General features: G+C 54.7%; 1 protein-coding gene across 2 annotated transcripts in view; it reads right to left on the bottom strand.

Annotated features, from left to right (window-relative positions):
• Positions 1–7,989, bottom strand: part of RASGRF1 (Ras protein specific guanine nucleotide releasing factor 1) — a 97,613-nt gene extending 89,624 nt beyond the window's left edge. For both annotated transcript variants that reach the window (XM_027571725.2, XM_027571726.2), the window contains exon 1: positions 7,357–7,989. In XM_027571725.2, the coding sequence (XP_027427526.1) occupies positions 7,357–7,632 (276 nt within the window). In that variant the 5' untranslated portion in view covers positions 7,633–7,989. The remainder of the gene's footprint in view (positions 1–7,356) is intronic.
• Positions 7,990–21,465: the final 13,476 nt, after the last annotated feature.

Here is a 21,465-nt window from a genome sequence, read left to right as displayed (position 1 = left end):
GCCTCATTCCACCCAGGCTCTGCCTCTGGGTTCTCAAGCTGGAATCTTCCCAGAGCCTGGTTCCTGCACTGGGCTCTGCTTTATTCCCAAGCCGAGTGCCTGTCGCAGGCCCCTGTCCAGCTGTCGCCCCCTGGGGGGCCTGAGCCACGGGGTCACTGTGGCCCGCCACCCTGCCGGGACCGAGGCCTGCTGCCGGGGACACCTTACCACTCGCTCACTTATACTCGCTGCCTGCCACCCCCCGGAACGGGGATGAGTGGCTGCAGGGCCAGGCCCTCCTCTGGACTCAGCCATGAAGTCGGCAGTGCTCAGCCCGTGGCCCGTGGCCCATGTCAGGGCAGCCTCCACGCCTCTGCCGCTGAAGGGTCTCTGTCTCAAGTTAGCTGCTCCAGCCCGCGGAGCCACGGCCACAGAGGTCATGCGTGGCTGTTCCCGCATGAACATCTTTCAATCTGGCGCCACCGCTCGGGATGTTGGCTGAATGCGGGAACGAGTGCCAGTCTGCCCAGGGGTGCCCTTCAGCTTCTGTCACGAACCCGGGGAGCAGCTTGGCTTCGGGGCCCCTGCAGCCCCCGAGCCCTGTCCTTCTGGGTGGACCTCGGACCCTGGGCTTTCCTCAGCAGCCGCGCTGACTGCCCTGTGCTCTCACGGTCTGTTTCCCTGCCGGGCTGTCTCCTCGCTGGGATTCTCCTCCTCGTCACTTTGGGGGAAACCCGGTGGCCCAGGTGCTCGCGCTGACGCCTGGCCAGGGATGACAGAGTCACGGAGCGCAAGGAAGCGGGGAGGCCTGGCTTGGACCTGCCCCTCCCGGAGCGAGCACACACAGCTCCACGCACGTTCTGCCTCTGCCATTACGGCCACTGCGCCGGAGCCCGGCCTCCATCCCCCGCTGCTCTGTGTGTGTGGTCAGCTGGGCGTCACGGACAGGGCTGCCTTCTGGAGACCCAGATCTCGCTGCAGACACAGCGGATGCAGGGAGACAGTGGGGGCCCCCGGGACGCTGCAGTGGGGGCACGGGAGGGCCGGCACTCGCCCGCTGCCTCTGGACGGAAGCCATGCGACTTGCCCTGTCCACTGAACTGTGGCCAGAGTGGGTCCCTTCTGGGAGGAGCTTCAGAGCCCGCGGGGAGCTCCGCTACACTCCCTCCCCTTGGCTGGGGTGACTGTGGAGGCAGGTGTCAGGACGAATCTCCATCAGCCGGCCTCCCCAGGGGTCACCATGCCCACCAGCACAGGACGTCACATGCTCGCTGTGTTAACGCAGATCCTGGCTGTTACTGCAGCTCAACGCAGCCAGTCCTGACGAGTGCACCTTGAGGAGGCCACACTCCCAAGTCCAGGTGAGAGGTGCCGCCGCCTGGACTGCAGGTGCAGGGGGAGAGGGACGCAAGTGGGTGGGCCGGAGAGATTTAGGAGGCGGAACGGACAGGCCTGGCTGCTGGTGTGGCCACCGGGGTCGAGCAAGGCCCCTCCAGGGGCATGCTTGCTTTGACGGAAGAGTTACCACCCCGTCCTAACGTCCAGGAATCACAGCCTGGTGTTGACTATCTTCAAACCTGCCAGAGACCCCCGTGACCCGGGCCACTGCTCCGCTGAGCAGGAGTCTGGTCACAAAGGTGAAAGCTGGAGCCATGACAGCTTCTGTTCATCGACGACACCTGCTGTGTGGGGCTAGGGCTTTGCAACACTCAGAGCAGGGATGCAGGGGAGGCTCTGTTATGCTGTCCACCTCACAGATGGGCCAACTAAGGGAGCTTGATGACCTTCCCAAGCTAAGAGGGGGCCAGGGTCCAAAGCCCGTCTGCATGGCCTGAAACCCTCACTGCTAGAGGTGGGTAACCCACTCCGCAGTGAGTGGGCTTCACATCTGAAGGGATGCGAGCTCCTCTCTGGGAGGTGGTGGGCAGTGGGGGTGCCCCAAGGGCACGACAGGTGCCCTCAGGGAGGCGTCTGGGCATTGGCAGCGCTCCGGGACTGCTCAGGTCCATGCATCACCAACGCTCCTGCATATATATCAGGGGGCTGAGTCCTGTTCTTGGCTGCGTGCACATGGGCGCCGGCTCCAGGTTCCCACGGATTCTGGGGAAACCGGACCGTGGGGTGTGGATGCCTGTCTTGGTAGGTTTTCCCTCGACACTCATGGGATCGGAGTTGCAAGGCTCCCACCCAAGGAGAAACAAAAGCTCCTTCACACAAGTCACCGAAGCGACAGTGACAGATTTTCAGTTGCTGTTACATCTCTGTTTTTCTTGGCAGGGGACGGTAAACGCAAACTGCCCCACGCGGTTGGTGGAGGAGGGGCTCAGGCTCTGGAGTCACCTGCCTGCTTTGCTGCTCACACGCTCTGTGACCTTGAGCAAGTTACCTGACGGCTCTGAGCCTCACTGTTGTTGTCTCGACAATGGGTGAGCAGTGACAAGCTCCCAGGGCTGCTGGGAGGACTAAGGGAAGTGCTCACATAGTAGGTGCCCGGCACATAGTAGGTGCTCAGCACATAGTAGGTGCTCAGCACACTGCATTTTTTTGTTCTTCAGTGTTTATTGGTCTAGTGATGTCAGGTTCCAGCCCGTCCAGCCCGGATGGCGGGTCCTGCCGGTGATACCTGAGTGTCTCTATTGCAAAGACCCCATTCCTTCACCCAGTCAGGGCTCTACAACTCTCACTGACTACGCGCTGCAGCCACCCCGTCAGTCTCCACCTCAGCTGGCCCCCTCTCTCCTGCACCTGGAGACTCGTGGTCATCACACACTGGCCCCGCTGGGGGTGAAGGAAACGCCCGGGCTCCGAGGGAGGGAGGCTGGGAGCTCGGGGAGGACAAGGTCGCTGACATGCATAGGGTGGGAGGTCCTTCCCGGAGGAGGGAGCGGGGCTAAGGCTCCGAGGTAGGAAAGAAGCAGCAGGATGGGGAAGGTGGGGCAGGGCTCGCGGAAGGGGAGACGCTGGGTCCCATGGGCCCTCCGGGACAGGTCGCATTTCTCCCTGAAGGCAGTGGGAGCCACAGGTGTTTTCAGAGGCCTGGTGTGGTGATCGGATGCGCGCCCGCCCGGGGAAGGCCCCTCTGGCGGGGGCTGTGCGGTGGGGCACTGGGGTGCGGGAGGTGGGACACCGTGAGGGTGTTCCGCAAGCCATGCGGGGCGCCTTGAGCTGGGGAGCCCAGGCAGGGGCGGGGAGGGAGAATTCCCAGCGCCTGGCCACAGTTCCTGGGGCGCACCTGCAGAGGGCTCTACACCCATCCCCTGGGAGCTCTCCGAAGACACCCGATTTCTTTTTCTCCGTAGCCACAGGACCTAGCAGGGGTCTGGCCCTAGAGCCCGACATTTACTGCACAAATAAAGGCAGTGAGAGCTCAGCGTGGCCTTGCCTCTGCCAGTCTGGAGCCACCCTCATGGCACCGTCACCAAGCAGATGGGTGGTGACCTGGTATTTCCTCATCCCAATTAAGGTATAATTACTGAGCCTCTTCAACCTCGTTTCAGCTCTAGAGACGTTTGGGGGATGGAACGGTTAATCCCAGGGCCTCAGGGCTGCAGGGGCTGCGTCTGGAAGGCGGGACCTCTCTGGAAGCACAAGCATCCGCAGTCCAGGTCCCTGAGCTCCCAATCTGAGGGGTGTTGCTTCAGCACAACCTTATCCCCCTCCGTTCAGGTTTGCGTTTTTCTGATTGGCTGAGGGGTGGAATGTGCTAGAGCGACGGGAGGGCGTGCTTTGTGATGAAGACAGGGTAGCTGCAGAGGGAGAGAGCCGGAGAAGGAGTCTCATTTTAGCCACTGCCTGGCGGGGCGGCACCGGAGACGGTTTCCTGCTCTGTAAGCGGGGCACAGGCAGAGCCTTTGGGCCGCTGCTGACCTGAACGCACCAGGCCAACCACGAAGATGTCCTGTGAATGAGGACCAGGAGTGGGTTTCCTCCGATCTCCAGGGACTGGCACCCACTGGGGGCACAATCGGCACCACGGGCCCCCAGCCTCTGGAGCCTCTGCCCCCGTCAGTGCTGAGGTTTCGGTGGAAGGGATTCTGTTCCCAGTGAACCAGGGAGAGCCTGGGGTCCACAACTTGACCTGGGGGTGTAGGGTGAGGAGGGTGCCGGGGCTGCTCTGCTCAGGTTCTCCACTGAGAGGCTGAGACTGGAGGCCTTCGTTTAGGGGGCTCAGAACAAGGGTGAGAGAAGTCTGTCTAGGGCACTCCATGCCAAAGCAGGGCCAGGCACACCCAGGGTCCCCCTGGAGGGAAGCTGAGCCCAAATCCTAAGTCCGAGGCACCTGGGCCTTCCGCGTGTGGGCTGCAGGGCTGGGAGGGGAGGAAGGCAGCTCGGAGTGAGCAGCCCCCGGGTGCCCTGCAGCGGCCACAGCGCACGGGAGTGGGGCTGGGCCAGTCTGCCTTCGCGAGGTTTTGGATCCCAGCTCGGGGCTCCAGGAGGGGGGCTGCACCAGGCGTCGTCAGACCCATACAGAAGCCCGCAGATGGGAGGGCGTCAGGGCACACGTCAGGACGTGCCTGGGGCTCAGGGTCTGGGGCTGGTGCCCTGTCAGCCCTCAGCACGTCAAGTGTGCAATGAACATACGATGCCCCCAGTTCAGCTCCACAAGCACTCTCTGCACACCTACTATGTGCTCGGTCCCTGCCCCGTTCCTGCAGTTGGAGGGGTTTCCCCGGGCCTGGCCTTTCCGGGGGGAAGGTGCCCGCTCGGACCTGGACGACGTGACGTCCTGCGCAAAGCAGGTCTTCAGATCCGGGCCAGTCCAGTCAACCTGCCAGCCTCCAAGGCCTCCTAACGAGGGCACTCCCCCACACGCGCAGCAGGTCTGGAGTGGAGGCTTCCCTGTGGGCCCAGATGCAGCGCAGACCCAGCGACAGGATGGCTCTCATGCTGGGGCCGCGTGGCTGCTGGGGACACCCAACCCCACCAGAGAGATGGGGCGATCAGTTCTACTCTAAGATGTAGAACGGAAACCTTGCAAATTCTCATAGGCACGCACAGGCCGAGGAAGCAGATGTACCTTTCCACGTTAGCCAAACTCTTGCTCTGGAGTTGAATGGAAGGAACGTCTATGTCAGTGCATGAGGCAAAGCGGATGCCTTTAATGAAATCGGCTCCTGAGCTGGGCAGCATCTGACCATCACCCGCTCCTCTCACCCCTATCCTGTTCTCCTGCTCTCGTGAACTCATCTGGGCATCCCGGACCGGCGGTGCTCTGGGGAGACAGCTGTGAGCACGTGTGCATGGCATCGACTGGGTCTGCACTCCTGGCCCTTCCAAAATCTAGCGCAGTTCGATCCCTGAGCCAAGACTGATCTGAAATTAATGCAAGATTTCCTTTTCAGGAATTCTTAGACACTGGATGAACTCTCGGTCTGGCTCTGCCACTGACTTACTCTGCTAATGGGCAACATCTTTCCCCTCTCTGGTCTTCCGTCTGTCTGTCTGTCTGTGAAATGGGAAGGATGGGCTGTAGGGTCTCCCTGAGGTTCCTTTCAGCTGTAACATTTTCTGTTGGGCCTCTCTCCCATGCCCAGGTGGGCACTTCAGATCAGCTACAGCTTCTCTAGATCCAGCTCAAATGTGTTGTGAGCACACTTCCATATACATTATCTAACTGTGCTCTGGAAATCTCAGGAGGGTAGGCGTTAGCATCCCCATTCTGCAGATTACAACACAGAGGCTCAGAGAAGTTGAGGGTGTTCACTGAGCTCACAGAGAGAGCCAGGAGGTTACATTACCGAGATTCAGTCTCAGCCCTGGCTCTGGCTTCCGAGGGGCTGAGGACAGATGCTGTGAGCCCCATGGCAACTCAGCTTCCTCCATCCCTGTCTCCCTGCCTTCCCTGGGCGCTCAGCTCTGGGCTCTGGAGTTGGGGACTGAGGGATGGAGGTGGGCTCCAGCGGGGGCTGGGGCTGGGGGCCACTGCGAGGTACAGGTGGACTTGGGCTGGCAAGGGTTGGCAAGGTTCTGGAAGGCTGGTGAGGGCAGGTTATCAAGGGCTGAGAGCAGCGTTTCTGGCCCAGCCAGGGTCTGGCTCTCTCTGGTCAGTCCTCTAGGCCCCACTGAGCCAAAGGAGCTCCCTGCTCTTTGCTCTCCTTTGCTGGATGGGAGCCTCTCCCTGCCCTGTGTCCTGCCATCCCCAGAGATCCACCGCCAAATGTTCCAGTCCCCAGAACTCATCCCCCAACCTTCACCAGACAAGGGTAGGGAAGGCAGAGCTGGGCTCAGACCCGTCTTGACAAGGAGGTGGCCAACTTCAAGCACGGCTTCCCGTCCAGCCAATTCCAACACCGCCAGTCTGCACGCAGCAGCGTCTGAGATCTCAGTTGTCTTTTCGGAAACCCTAAGCCTCGGCCGCCGGGTATGACACCGGGCAAGTGAAATCTCTCTGTGGGCCTCAGCGTCCTCCTCCGAGGCAATAACCGGCTGGTTGTCCCCTCCCCCCGCCACGGATCTCAGGTCCCTTCCAGCCCTGACATTTTAGGGTCCACTATCTTTGACTTTCCTTTCCCGGAGGCATGGAGACTGACCAGATGCCTTTGGAGAGCACACCAATCTTAAACATTGCTCTCCTTCTCAGTCCCTCCTCCCTCCCTCCACGCCAGAGGCGCACCCCCACCCCGCCCTGGCCCCTGGCCCTGAGCCCCGCAGCTCCAGAGACGCGAGGGCAGCGCAGTTGGCCGCGACTGCGGCGGCGGCGGCGGTGCAGGGGGCGGGGGAGGAGAGCAGCGCCCGCCTGTCCCGCGGCCTCCGCAGCAGCCCGGGCCCTGGCCTCCGCCCGCCAGAGGGGTCCCTGGAACGTCTAGGTCTGGTGCTCGGGCCTCGGGCCCGCTGGGAGACCACCGCCGCTCCATGGCACCCAGACGACCCCTGCGGCCTCGCATCCCCCAACCTGGCAGAGCGAGCAACCTCTCCTCCACTCCCGGCGGCGGCGGCGGCGTGGCAGGGGGCCGGCGCTCGGATGCCTCTGTTGCGCCCTGCCCGGGCGGGGGGCTGTCTGCGGCCGAGGGGGTCGCGGGGTGGGAGTAGGGGGGGAGCACCATTTTTGGCTGGATATGGGTCCGCACTCCTAGTCTCTGTCTGGTCCTCTGGACCCCCATCTCGTCCCGCACCCCGTTGCTCTCGGCACCTCCGTGTCTGGGCGCCTGCGTCCCCGCCTCCCACGGAGCTCGCCGGGTGAAGGGCAGCCGCAGCCCGCAGTCCCTGCCCCCTCTGCCCACCGCGGGGTCACCCGCCCACCTGCGCCAAGCCTCCTCTCGCGCCGAAGGAGCCCACAGTGGGGGGACCAAAGTTCGGGCACCATCGGCCGGCGGAAGGCCCGGGGTGCCGAGGGCCGCGGCCGGGGCGCTGGGAGGTCAGACGCGGCGCTGGCCTCACCTGTTTCTCCAGCGGCTCCTTGGCCGAGAGCGCAGGCTTGGGGGAGGGCGCGCGGTCGCAGACGCAGCCCTCCAGCAGGTAGAGCCCCGAGGGCCGCGAGCTCGAGTCGCTCTCGAAGTAGAAGAGCAGGTTCTGCAGCAGCGCGAACCACTTGGTTTGCCATTTTGTGTTGTCCGAACTCCGCTTGCTCAGGTAGCCTTTGCGCGTGCCGTCCTTGCGCGCCAGCAGTCCCAGAGACGCGACGTGGCCATCGTTCAGCCGGATCCCCTTCTGCATGGTGCTCGGAGGCCAGCTAGACCCCACGCGCTTACATCTTCTCCGCGCGGCACCCGGCAAGCCCCTGTCCGTGCGCGCGGCGCGCTGCCTCTCTCTGGCTCTCGCTCGCTCGCTCGCTTCTGGTCGCTCTCCCCTCCCCCCAAATATCTACACTCCGGAACCTGGCGCCGAGCCGCGGCTTCTGGAAGCGAGATGTACCATTCCCCGCCGGAACCCCTTCTCCGCTCCTCAGCGCCCCGGAGCCCAGGAGATGCCGCCCGACCCTCCCCCGGCGCCGGGCAAACTGAGGGACTGGCGAGCTGCGCGCGGGCGAGGGGCAGGCGGAGTCAGGTGACGCCGATCCCTCGAAGAGCCGGTTTCAGCAGCGCGGACAGAGACACGCACGCAGCCCGCCGCGGCGCAGAGCGGCGCGCAGGCTGCACCTTGGCGCCACCTCCCCCTCCCCGGACGCACACACACGTACACGCACGGACACAAATCCTGCCCCTCTACCCCGGTCTCCCCTGCTTCCCTTCGGGTGGTAAAAACCAAATCAGATCAATGTTCGTTTAAGCCCATGGCACCGCGGAGGCTCGCCATCCTGGGAGTTTGCGTCTTTGCGCCCCACCGCGGCGCACCATAGACCTGGGGTGAAGTCCCAGTTGTCATTTTCTCTTCCAAAGGTCCCCTCCCGGTACTTTATTTTTCTAATCCGAGGTGGATGGAAGAGGGGGGTTGGCGAAATAGATCCGAAAGAGCTTTCGGTCCTATTCTTTGCGTAATTGGCCGGACCACATTCATTTCAGCGTCCAGCCGCACTCCCAGTGGCTTCCCCAGCGACCTGAGGGGTAGCACAGGGGTTGAGATGGGGGAGGGTTAGGTGAGCTCTTATTTTATTTCATTTTATTTTATTTTGAGGGTTGCCATAATTACTGGGGCACCCCCTGCGCCCCGAGGTCTGGCTGGCGAGCCGCTGCTAGGAGTTTTCTGCAAATACCCCCCAAAGCCTAAAGGCGGGCTTCAAACGCAGGCGCCAGGGACCATGGGAGCCTTCAAATAGCTGCTCTGGCGCAATGATACCTTAATGATAGATTTTCCGTTCTTATTTTTAGCTCCCGTTCGCCTACACAGTTACACGGCATTTATCCGAGAACGTCACAGCGCCCGCATGCTGCACCGGGAGGGCGCGCGGGCCTCCGGGCGAGCCGGGGCGCGGGAGGGGGAGCGCGCACAGTCGTCTGCCGCAGAGAGCACCACCCCGCGTGGCGCCCGGCCTGGCTCAGCCCGCGTGCAGCGGCGAAGGGCGGCCGCGCAGCCCTGGAGAGAGAGGAAGGAAGGAAGGGAGGAAGGAAGGAAGGAAGGAAGGAAGGAAGGAAGGAAGGAAGGAAGGACACCATCTTTCAGCAGCGAACCTGCGGGCACCTCTCTCCCGGCGCGCGCGCGCGCACACACACACACGCGCGCGCGCGCGCACACACACACACACACACACACACACACGCACGCACACATATACACCCTGGTCTGGCGCAAGGAAAGGGAATCACGTAGTCCTGGGTAGGCCCGCGGAATCCACGAAGAGAAGACACCCGCCGTGGAGGAGTTGGAGCGGCCCCAGCCCTGGGCACAGTGGCGCAGGCCTGCGTTCCTCTGGTGGGGAGCGCGCTGGGGAGGGACTGTGTTCACCTTAACTTGCCCTCTCAGTGCCCAGGCTCTGGGTGCGGGGACTCAACGTGAGGAACCAGTGAGACTGATTTTCCTTCTAGAATAACGAAAACAAAGTGGGAAGATGGCTAAGCCTCTACATTCAGCCTGCGTTGTCCCCAGAGGGACCCTACACTGTGACCACCTTTACTTCCTGTCTGCCCTCTTTATGGAAGCAGAGTTTCCAGGAGTGAGGTTCTTCACCGAAACTCTGGTATTAGGCTGGTAGCAGCCACAGAGGCTGCTAACGCTTCGGGGCAGGGGCTCTCTTGTGAGTGCTCTAGGTCAGTGAAGTCATTCCACCCCTGCACAACCCAGTGCAGGAGGCTAGCCCCAACCCACCAGCTCCATTGTGCAGGTGGGGGAAAATGAGGCACGGAGGGTCTGAGGCACTTGCCCAGAAGAAGTGGCAGAGGTGGTGTTTGAGCTGGGTAGTGTGTTCCCAGGGTCTGTGTACAGCTGAGTGGGTGGTCCCTGGGTTGGAGGGGGGGCTCTTATCCTAAAAGGGGGCGGGATCTTTTGGGTGCGTCAGAGCCTAGGCTGGGCCTGCATGGCCGCTGCTGTGACAGAGAGACCCATGGTACCTGAATTTGAACCTGGACTGCCCCTCGGAATCACCTGGGAATATTTGGCAAGCCCGTGTCACAACAGGTCATGAGCGGGCTGTATATTTTCATGTGCAGCAAAGTTGGGGAACCATGAATATTCTGCAGAACCTGTGACCCTGTCATATGCTCGTGGATCACTGGGGGTCTCGTTAGGCTGCAGATTCCCCTTGCTGGCAGGGTCTGAGGTGCCTCTGCACAAGCTCCCTGCTGATGGGCCTTGCTCCACTGCGCTCTCCAGCTCTGGAGAATTTAGAGCACTCGGGAGGTGGGAGGAGATGGGATGTGTTCATTCATTCATTCATTCATTCGTTCATTCATTCATTCATTCACACATTCCTGCCCACCCAGTGTTCATTGGGCCCTTAGTCTGTGCCAGGCCTTGGGCTGGGCCACTGGGGACATAGCAATAAACAAAACACAGTCTCTGCTTTGTGGAGTGTAGGCCTTTCCCACAGGAGGAAAACCATCTTCCCCTGAGTTTGGGGAACAAGTGTCTGTAGATAAGGAAACAGGAAGGAGAATTAAGGAGTATTTTGGGGAGTTGATCGCCGCACTTAAAAGTGGCCAGCCAATCTTGCTAAGTCCTCACAGGGGGCATTCCCACCAGGCTTTGCACAAACTCAGCTTGGGTGGTGGTCTGGGGGTCTGACTGGCCTTTAGGCCTGGGTCTGGGAGGACACTTGGGTGTGTGTGTGTGTGTCACCTGCTGAGCAGGGCAGTGTGTACACGGGAGACCTCTGTGTGCTGTGGGAGGACAGGTGTCACATTCAGAGAAACTTGGCTCTTTTGACAGTATGTTAAAAAAAACATGTAACTTTCACATCACCTAAAAAAATGAAGAATTAAGTATGTGGAGTCAGAAGTGTTTTTGGAAATGGAGGTTTGCCCAGGAGGGTTTGCTGCTCCAGCCTGGGCTCAGAGGGTCAGCTCCGTCGGCCACCCCCCACCCGGCCCTCTGCGTGCAGACACCAGGGGTTTGCACCGCAACTTCCCAGCCAGTGAAAATAACCATATTATTCTGATGGTAAGTGTAATAACGCTCTTCATAAAAATTAGCATAATATAGAAAATAAAAGCATAACTCCTTCTGTATGTATGTACATATACATACATACATATATATATATTTGGTATCTAATCTTCTTGACTTTTATTCAATGCTAATCTGTTTACCAAAATGGGCTTCATGCAACGCGGGCTATCTGAAATCTCACTCCGGCTCGCTTCACTTAGCGGTGTCTGGGACCATGTCCTCATATTACCGCAAATTTGATGACTAGATTTTTCATGGTTGGGCATCTAGGTTGTTTTCCGATTCATAGTTTTGGGGAATAACACTGCACTAAATATCTTTGTGTACACACTTCCCTCCCTTGAGCTGAATTCCTGAAAGTGGCCTTTCTAGGTTAAGCAGTGTGCGTATGAAACGTGGGTACATATTACGCTAGATTTCCAGAGAGGTCTTCTACTCTGTGTGTGGCTGTTACGGGGGGACACGCTGCCCACTTCACCCACCAGTCATGCCTGGATATCGAGAGTCTCCACCTCTTGAGCATTGCCTGTTTGGGAAGGGCAAAATGATATCCCCTTCTTGTATTAATTTGCACTTCTTTTATTGCTTGAGAGATTAGACATTTTTAAATGCTTATGATCTTTTGCATTCCTTCTTTTGTGAGTTTCCTATTAACACCTTTTTTCAGATGTGTTAATATTTTTCTTGTAGATTTGTCACCGTGTTTCATATATGAGGGATATTCGCCATCGGCCATCATGCACCTTGCGAATAATTTCCACGGTCTGTTGCTTGTCTTTAATCCTGCATGTATCTACTATGCCTAAATACCATGCATGTCTTTATAGGGGTTGTAAGGACGTTTACAATTTGAACTGTAGACAAATCTTTTTCCTTATGGTTTCTGACTTTGGACTTCCCCCACCTCCCCCATCTGTGTCCCAGCTCCTTCAAGATTGAGACATACTTGCCCATACTTTCCTCTCTGTTTTTATATTTCATTTTCCATGCATAATTTTAATTTGGAGTTTGTTTTTGAGAGTGAGGCTGGGATCTGGTTCATTATTAATTTTTCCTAATTTCCTAAGTTGTCCCAAAACCACTGGTTTGAATAATCCAAATTCTACCACTGATGTGAGTAGCATCTTCATCGTGCACCAAATTCTTAACTATACTTGGGACAGTTTCTCTTGTTCTCTTGTTTTGTCTGTCTGGTTTTATGCCAGCGACACGTGACTTTATATCTTACTGCTCTCATATCCACTTTGAGACCTGGTAGAACAAGACCACCCCCATCACTTCATATTTTTAAAGTGTTCCTAAATATCTTTTGCATTTATTCTCCAAGATTAATTCATTACATGTCAATTGCATCTGAATAAAAAAAGGTTAATTCATTATTCATTTTATCAAGTTCCAGAGAAGACTCATTGAGGTTTTTACGGGAATTACATTGAAAATATTAATTTAGGAAGAATTAATATTTTATGATATTTTTGTCTTCTTATTCAAGAAAAGAGTGCATCACTACAATTTTTGTCCTTCAAATTTTTCTGACAGCATTATATACATTTCTTTATATTTGTCTTGTACATTTCCTGTTTATTTCTGAGTACTACATTTTGTCGTTTGTAATAAAAATATGGTATTTTTCTATTTTTAAAAAACTGGACATTATTAGTATATAAGAAAGCTATTACCATTTCTATATTTGTTTTATAAGCCACTACTATCCTTAATTCTTCCTGTTTTTAAATTTTTAATTTATGTGTTTGGGTTTGCCAATCAGGCACTTGAAGTACATTTCACAATAGATAACTCCCTTTTAACCCTGGTGGATTTTTATATTATCATTGTTTTATTTTGTTTGTTTTATCTCTTCTTGAGTCAATCCTGGTGATTTATAATGTCCAAGATCATTTATTTACGTCTTCCAATTTATTATATAGACTGAACATTTACTTAGAAGTTTTCTGATTTTCTCCATCTGTGTTTTCCCTTTCTTAGGTACTGATTTTCTGTTTTAAATTATCTGTCTTTCCTTGCAAAGGTTTTAATTTTATTATCCTTGTTGCTGAGACTTTAAATTTATTTGTTAACTCTATTTTTCTAGTTCGTTAATATACACACCTGTGTCTTTATTAAACTCTTTCTCCTGCCTTCTTTAGATTTATTTGTTGTTTCCTTCAGCTTCTTGAATGCTCAATTTATTCATTTTTACTGTTTCTGGTTAGTATTTAAGACTATGCCCTTTCTTTTAAGTGCAGATTTTTTCCAGATCCAATGGGATTTGCTATATAATTATAGAGCAAAAATACATTTTTTCTATATATTCTATAGATAATGTATATGCCATATAAAATACATAACATATATTTAAATATATTAAATATAACATATCATCATATCATACGTGGTTTGTACTCTTCCTACATTTGAAATGCATTGCTGTTTTTCTCAGGCCCTGTCCATGGTCAATTTTGTGACTGTTCTCGGGGTCCCGGGGGAAGAGGGCACATACTCAGTTTGATGAATGTCTAGCAGCTCAGCGCACTCAATTCTACTTCCCGGGGACGAGTCTCTAATTCCGGTTTGTTTCAGGGCAGTTGGCAGCTGTGCACAGAAGCTGAGACGTGTCTGGTGATAAGTGAGCACCAGGGCTGGGGAAACCAACGCTCACAGTCCCGTGTCCCTGCGCAGTCCAGGCCCCCGGGGACTCGCTAGAGCTCAGCAGCAGCAGGTCTGGAAGCAAACATAGGGGCCTCTGAGGGGCCAGAAAGAAAGCCAGTGGCATGTGCTGCAACGCTCGGACTTAGCAGGCTCACGCCCCGAGGCCCTGCCCGTGCCCTTGGCACAAACGCTGTCCTTCACCTCCAAGTGGACTTGGTTATTAGGCTTCCTGGCCCATCGAGGATTAGGAGGGAAAGTTCACAGGTGAGGGAGCCAAGTACACGGCTGACAGCGAGTTACGAGAAGCAGCAGTCCGTCCTCCCTGAGCAGAGCACAGAGCACAACAGCCCCACCACCCGGGTGCGAGTCCGTGCCGGTCACCTCCTGGCGCCACCCTGCTCTGCTCCAGCCAGCTCCAGCCCTCGGGGAGGGGGTGGTAGCTGTCCCTGGTCCCAGCTCCAACAAGGGCTTCTGGCTGGGTTTGGCCCGAGAGACACGTTTTCCTGGAGGGAGAGAGAGAGACGTGGCCATTGCCTCCCTCCTGCTGGGTTCAGTCTCTAGGTCCCAGGGGCCTCCCTTGCTCCTCAGGACTAGCGGTGCTATTTGCTACCTGGAAGGGCATCGTCTCTGGTGACTTCCCTACCCCCAGCCCAGACATTTGGAATTCGTCCCTTTAATATACTTCTCTCTCAAATGATCCAATTTGAATGTTCTCTCTGTTTTCTGAACCCTAACAGATGCAGAGCTGGTAGGAAACTGGGGAATAAGTCAGTCCAACCCCCTCATCTTTCCATTGGGAAGTGACATGCTCAAAGTCACACAGGGCCTTCATGGCTGGCTAGAAGCAGAATTCAGGTCTCTGGGGTCTTAGCTTGTCTTTCTTGCCTCTCCACCATCCTTTCTTTGGATCAAATTTTGTTACATATATGGGGCTAGAATTGACTTGTAAACAAGCAAGAATATGAAAAATAAGTCAAGGATTTACCACCCCCTTCACTGGAATCAGGCCCAGCTAATCTGATCTTTTGAGTCATTTTAGGGGAGTGGGAGGGAAAGTAGGCATATGTGCTCTACATCTCATTTTAGTTCAATATTTTTCTTCCCCCCCCATCCTTATTTTCTAATTTTTTAATGAAAAGTTACTGTAGTGAGCGAATAGGTCAGGGACATGTACAGACTTTTGAGAGATGCTCGCAGTCAACAATTTCTGGTGCGTGAAAGAGAAAGCAAGTCTTCAGCTATCTGCAGAGTTCACCTCCCCATAATGGCACAGTTACAGAGATTTCCAGAATATTCTGGAAGAGAGGCTTTTACTGGGTTGCTGGGTGAGGAATAGTTCCCAGCCCTGTATTGACTCCTTGGGGTAGGTTTGTTGTGCAGTCTAAAATGAGAGAAGCTTTTAAGAAAGTGGATTCAGAGGGATTTTGAGATAAAAATATTATCATCAGGCTGATTTGCTGTTTTCAGTGAAAAAAGAAAATCAATGAGGGAATTTTGGTGTCCAAAGTGGGTAAAAATAACTTCTCAGCATGTCCGCACCCTCCTGAATCTAATACGCTGCACGGTTCCTTGAACTCATCGGGAAGGAGCCCAAATGCCCTGAGAATGAACGCCCAGGTCAGCTTCAGGGTCTAGTTGGTGTAGGCTGAAGTCTCTAACAAACGAATCCTAAAGATGGCGGCTCAAATCCAGTCGAGGTTTGGTTCTCTCTCATCTAACAGTCCGGGATTCCTGTACTGTCTTCAGGCTGTTCTTACCCCAACTGGGTATTGCTTATCGACGACAAACGTTTATTCCTCACCGTTCTGGAGGCTGGAAGTCCAAGATCAGGGAGCCAGCGCGGCGGGTTCTGGTGAGGGCCGGACGTTGAGCCTGCTTCCCATTCAACCAAACACTGGCCCCGGAGTGGCTCCCCACTCGACTTCCTACTTTACCCTGACCGTTCCTACCTCCCCCCTGCAGCCCCTGTCCAGGTACCGTAGCCTGCTCCCTGCTCCTCCAAGGATGTCCAGGGCCCTGATTCTCCCTGAGGCTCAGGCTGCCGCTCCTTCTCCTTGGACAGGTTGTTGGCAAGTAGCAGATGGCACATTCTGGGTAACAGGAGAGTTTACTAAGAGGACCATTTACAAAGCTGAGTCAGGGTGTGAGGAAGCCACAAGGGGTGGTGGTGCAGCTTCCTGGGGCCAGTAACAGTGGGGTGCTGTTTCCACACTGGCCAGAAGGGACAGGGGCTAGAGCCAGAGACAGGACCAGGGGCCAGGACTGCCACCTTCAGTACAGGGACACACACAGCCCACTGTGATGGGGCAGAGTGAGAACAGTGGAATCAACACCCCAATTTCTCCCTCCCCCCATCTCCTGCTTTACTTCCTATTGGCTAAACCCAGTCGGTAGGCAGGGGGCTGGGAGCCTGCCAATGAGGTCCCTAAAGGTCAGCTTCTGGGACGCAGAGCCAGGTGGGGAAAGGTGGCGGGTGAGTGTGGAGGAGCAGGTGCAGGTGGTCCAGCAGCATCCTCGAACCAGACCCACGTGTCACGGGTCCTCTGGTGAGAGCACGACTGCACAGGGAGCTCAGGCTCTGAGGTCTGGGGTGAGTGAGGGCCCAGGGAACACCACGTGCACCCTACTGGAGTCCCGCAGTGGTGATGCTTCCCTGGCCAGAGCCAAAGGTGCCAGGGCTCAGGGGTAAATCTGCTGGGCCCAGGCAACCTGACCTGCAGAGGGGCTCAAACTGGTGCTGAGAATTCTCTCCCTTTGATGCTGCTTTTCGTCCACCCCATGGGTCCTCAGCTTCTCTGGCCTTGCATTGGGGTTGACCCGGTGGTCTTCACCAGCTGCTCACGGGGACGGGGCGGCGGGGGGGGGGGGGCGTTGCTGGCAACTCTCTCCTACTTGGGCTCAGCATCCCGGCCACTCTGCCTTGGACACCTCCAGAGCAGGCGGCATTCACTGCTGGGCTTCCGAAGACTAAGACGGCAGGAGCGTAGGTCGGGGCTTCATCTCAGGGCCGAGCAAAGGCCAACGAAATGGACCAAGGTAGTCTGTTCCTGCACCTATCACGCATCTCTTCCTCTGGCAGCAACACCTTCCCACGTCTCAGTCCACGTGGTTCGGAGGAAGAGTGACTCCACCCCCAGCTCCAGGCCTGACTAATCAGAATGCTCCATCCCTCTGGCCTTCGTGAATGGACCAGGGATGGTCACGTGGTCCAAGCCAGGTGCTGGGGAAGGCTGAGACCACGTGACGTGAACCCGGGCGCAAGGGCAGCCGGCTTGCCGCCCTGAGTGAGATTCAAGCCCACGTGCGAAAAGCAGAGATGGTGTAGGATGGAAGGAAAGGGACTGGGTCTAGATGATGTTGTTTAACCGAATGGATCCAGCTGGACCCGAATCTGCTCTTCAGTTAAGTTAGCCAGCGAGCTCCTCCCCCCTCTTTTTTTTTTTGTCTAGACCAGTTGGATTTTCTGGCACTTGCATCCAGAAGAACCTTCGTTAGTAGAACTGAAAGCAAGTGCACAAAATGGCTCTGCCTTCTGGGTTTGCCACGTGCGGCTCAATCTGGAGACATCAAGTTTTGACGTGGCCCATCTAGGAGACCCCTCTCCCCACTGAGCCTATTCACAGTGAAGAAAGGGAGGCCCGGGAAGGGGGACAAACTCAGAAAGGCTCACGTGTCCACCCACAGCGACTTCAGGGTGTCCACAGGGTCTGGTGCCAGGTGCCGGTGGCTGGCCAGTGGCTGGCCAGTGGCTGGCCGGCTGCATCCCTGCTCTGCACCCTGGCCCGTGTGGCATATGGTGAGGAAAATGCCCTCCACTCCTGGGGAAGGATTTCGGAGCCTGACAGTGGGATGCTCCGCCTAGCGTTTGGCGACGGATATGACAGCCTATGCGAGGGGCCATGGTGTGCAGGAACCTGAGGGCAGAACCCAGAGCTGGGCAGAAACACAATCTGAGCTTTGGATGTCCCTGTATTTTGTTCTGGGTCACTGGCTGCCACCTGCTCTCTGTCAGGGAAGAAGGTTGAATCTGCCGGGGTATTCTTATTTGCTGGGGTGAGTGCATATTCGGCTGCGGCCTGGGCCCTCCGGTTCTTAACCAGATACGCAGTGAGTCACGGATCCAGGCGGGAGGTAAGAGGTTTTTGTTTCCGCTTGTTCAAACCCTCTGAATCCTCTTGATGTTTGCTGGCAAGAATTTTGGAGCACGGCCTCTTAAGTGCAAGCATGGGCTTTCTCTTCTAAGGGAGGGACTGGATCCCACATTTCTGGGTGCTGACTGTGGAAGGGCAGGAAACGGGGAGCCTTGTGCTCCCTCGAAGGACCAGCCCTGTCCTCCCAGCTGTGTGGGCCCCGGGGTTCACTCCTGAATGGCACTGGGTTCTCGTGATGTACAGCGTGTGAGGGCCTCCCCACCGCCATATCTTTCCTTCAGCCTGAGGGCTTACCTTTCCCTCCACCTCCTCCCCCGTCCCCAGGGTCACGTAGGTGGATGGGAGGATTCTGACATCTCAGAACTGAGTTTTCTGGGTTTCTTTCGTGGTCATTCTTCATCAGGTTGCCACGTGCTGATGGCACATCCCCGTTCACATGAGCGCAGCTTCCCAGCGCTCAGGCTGCACTTGCTTATGCACAAGCAGGTGTCTTCCTAGAACTGAACTTCGTTTTTACTTTGAGTCCGATTTGGGTGGGAGGTAGACAGTAAATCCAGCTGGTTCGGGTTCTCAGTCCGTGGAGTCCCACTTCTCTTTTCTTTAGTGCTGTGCGTGACCGCTGGGCGGTGGTGGACCCACCCCCTCCCGAGGGTGGGAGGCCTTCGACACCAACAGGGACACCCTGAGCGTCCACGGAGATGCTCTTTGTCCTGTTTGGACTGTGGTCCCCAATACATGGGCTTTTCAGACCCCGCTTTCTCCCAGCAGCTCTGTACCACCTCGGGCAAGGGACGTTTGTCTGGCTTACCCCTCCCCTGTTTTGCTTCCGGGGGGGAGTGGAGAACCCCCAAGCTTCCTTGGATGGTTGCCTAGACACCCTACAGAGTCAGCTGTGTGCTGCCGCTCTAGCCCCACGCTGGGTGGGGGAGACACCCCGGGAGAGAAACCATGTCCCCAAACTCCACCTGGAAACGGGAGCAGTGCCCCCTTGGTTGTAGCATTTCCCTCAAACAGATGCAAGGTTTCTGCCGTGTTGTCTTTCATGGCGCTCGGTCCGGGCGTGTGGGGGGCGCGTGCCCGCCGTCTCGGGGACCCACTCCACCTTCTGAGTCTCCTGACTGCCTCTGAATTCTCCCCATCTTCCAGCCCAGGGATTATATAATGGGAAAAAATATTCAAAAATATACACTAGCTTGAATAATGGTGGTGAGAGTACTTGTTCTCAATCTCGGGGAGAGCATTCGGGCTTTCACCATTAAAGTCTAATATTAGCTGTGGGGTTTTTTGTTTTGGTTTTTTTATGGATGTTCTTTATCAGGTTGAGGAAGTTCCTTTTTATTCCTGGTTTTCAGAGGGATTTCGTCATGCAATGCCAAAGTGTTGAGAATTTCTTCAAATATTTTTCCACATCGGTTGATAATAAGATGTGATTTTTCTCCTTAGTCTCTTAATAGGGTACATTATTAACGGGGTAGATGGCTAATACAGTTGATGGGCTTTCACATACTGAACAAACCTGTGTCCCTGGGGGAAACCCCATTTGGTCCTGGTGTCTAATTCTCTTTATATGTTGCTGGTTTCTAGTTGTTAATATTTTATTAAGGATTTTTGCGTCTGTATTCCTGGAGGAGACTGACCTGTAGTGTTCTTGTTTTGACTTGTATTTGTCTGATTTTGTTATCGGGCTAATATTGGTCTTATATAGTGTCTTCTCTTATTTTCTGGAACAGATCGTGTAGCCCTGATGTTAATTCTTAGCAATTCAACATAGTACTGGAAGTTCCAGATAGCTCAATAAGGCCCGAAAAAGAAATAAAAGTCATACAGATCAGAAAGGAAGACATAAAACTGTACTTGTTTGCAAACAATATGATGGTCCACCACATAGAAAATCCTTACGAATCTATAAAGAAAAAGTAATCCTAGAAGTAAGAAGTGAGTTCATAAAAGTTGCAGGATCCAAGATCAACCTATAAAAATTAATTATATTTCTATAAAATAGCATTAAATACACGAAAAACAAAATTGAAAATATGGTACCATTTGCAATTGCTGTGGGTGGGGTGGGGAGGGAATAGTATATTAGTTGGAGAACCAGGGAGGGGCTGGTGTAAGTCCCGGTCTGTGTCTGAAGGCCTGAGAACTAGGAAGGAGCATCAGTGTCCAAGGGCAGGAGGAGACAGAGGTCTGGGCTTGGGCAGAGAACAAATTCACCCTTCCTCCACCTTTGTGTCCTAGTTGGACCCTCTGTGGGTCCGATGCTTCCCCCCCGCCCCCCGCCACTGGTCAGCGTGATCATCTTCACCTGGTCCACTGATTCAAAGGCTCCTCTTTTCCGGAAACACCCACACAGACACACCCAGAATGTTTTACCTGCTGTCTGGGCGTCCCTCAGTCCAGGCACTGTGACACATAAAATGAACTGTAAGCCTATAAGGGAGGCCATGGCGCTCATGGCCTGGCAAGTTCATTAATGCTAAGATGCTGGTCCTCTCCCTGACTGATAGGTGTGATCCTTATCAACGTTCCTGCAAGACTTCCTGCAGTACAGACAAGGTAACTCTAAAATTTACATAGAAAGGTAAAGGACCTAGAATACCTGAAACAATTTTACAAAGCAGAAAGTGGGAGAAGTCAGTCCACCCAATTTTAAGATGTTACATAGCTGTGCGATGTTGGTGGAGGGAGAGTGACATAGACCAGTGGAACAGAAGAATTCCAGAAATGGACCCAAACAAGCTCAGTCAACTGATTTTTGAGAAAAGTGCAAAAGCAACCCAGCCGAAGAAGGTAATTCTTTCGGCAAAGGTGCTGGAGCAGTCGACACCCAGAGGCAAAAATACAGACTTCGATTGAAACCTCACGCTGTGTACAGAAAAATTAACTCAAAAAAATGGATCATAGGTTCAAATGTAAAACCGTTAAACTTTCGGGAGAAAGCGGGACACAGGGCTTGGTGAAGAGTTCTCAGGTTTGACAACAAAAGGGCCATCCGTTAAAGAAAAATCAATACTTTGGACGGCGTCGAAGTCAAACTTGATTCTGTCAAGAGGAGAAAAGAACAAGTTCCAAACGGGAGAAAATATTTGCAGATCACGTATCTGACAAACGATTCACACCTAGATTGTTGTGAAAAAAACCTCCCAACACTCAGTAGTCAAGCAACAAACAACATAACTGGAAAATGGACAAGGGCCGAGAGGGGACAATGTGCTGAAAAGGGCGTGTGGATGGCCAAGAAGCGCCTGACAAGGTAAGGCCTGGCTGGTGGGGGGTGGCTAGTTGGGGGGAATGCAAATTACCACGATGAGCTGTCATCACACACCCGTTAGAACAGTTAAAATAACAAATGGTGGCCGGGATGGGGAAAGGCAAGATCTCTCCTGCATTGCTGGTGGGAACCCGGAACGGGGGGAGCTACGCTGGAAGAGTCTGGCCGTTTCTTACAAAATTCTGTGTGTGCTCACCATACGACCCAGAAACCACACTTCTGGGCATTTATCCCCGAGAAATGAAAACTTAAGTCCACATAAACCTCTGCCCAAAAATGCTCATAGCAGCTTTGTTGCAGGAGCCCCAAGCAGGAGACGACCAGCACGTCCCTCGGCGCCGGTGACCGCTGACGGTGACGTGTTCCTGCCGTGGAGTTCTACTCGGTGATGAGAAGCAACAAGCTGTTGATTCACCCAATGACCCGGACCAACTTCGA

The sequence above is a fragment of the Zalophus californianus genome, chromosome 6, assembly GCF_009762305.2.
Source record: "Zalophus californianus isolate mZalCal1 chromosome 6, mZalCal1.pri.v2, whole genome shotgun sequence".
Taxonomy (NCBI): Eukaryota; Metazoa; Chordata; class Mammalia; order Carnivora; family Otariidae; genus Zalophus; species Zalophus californianus.
This window is presented reverse-complemented; position numbering and strand designations above follow the sequence as displayed.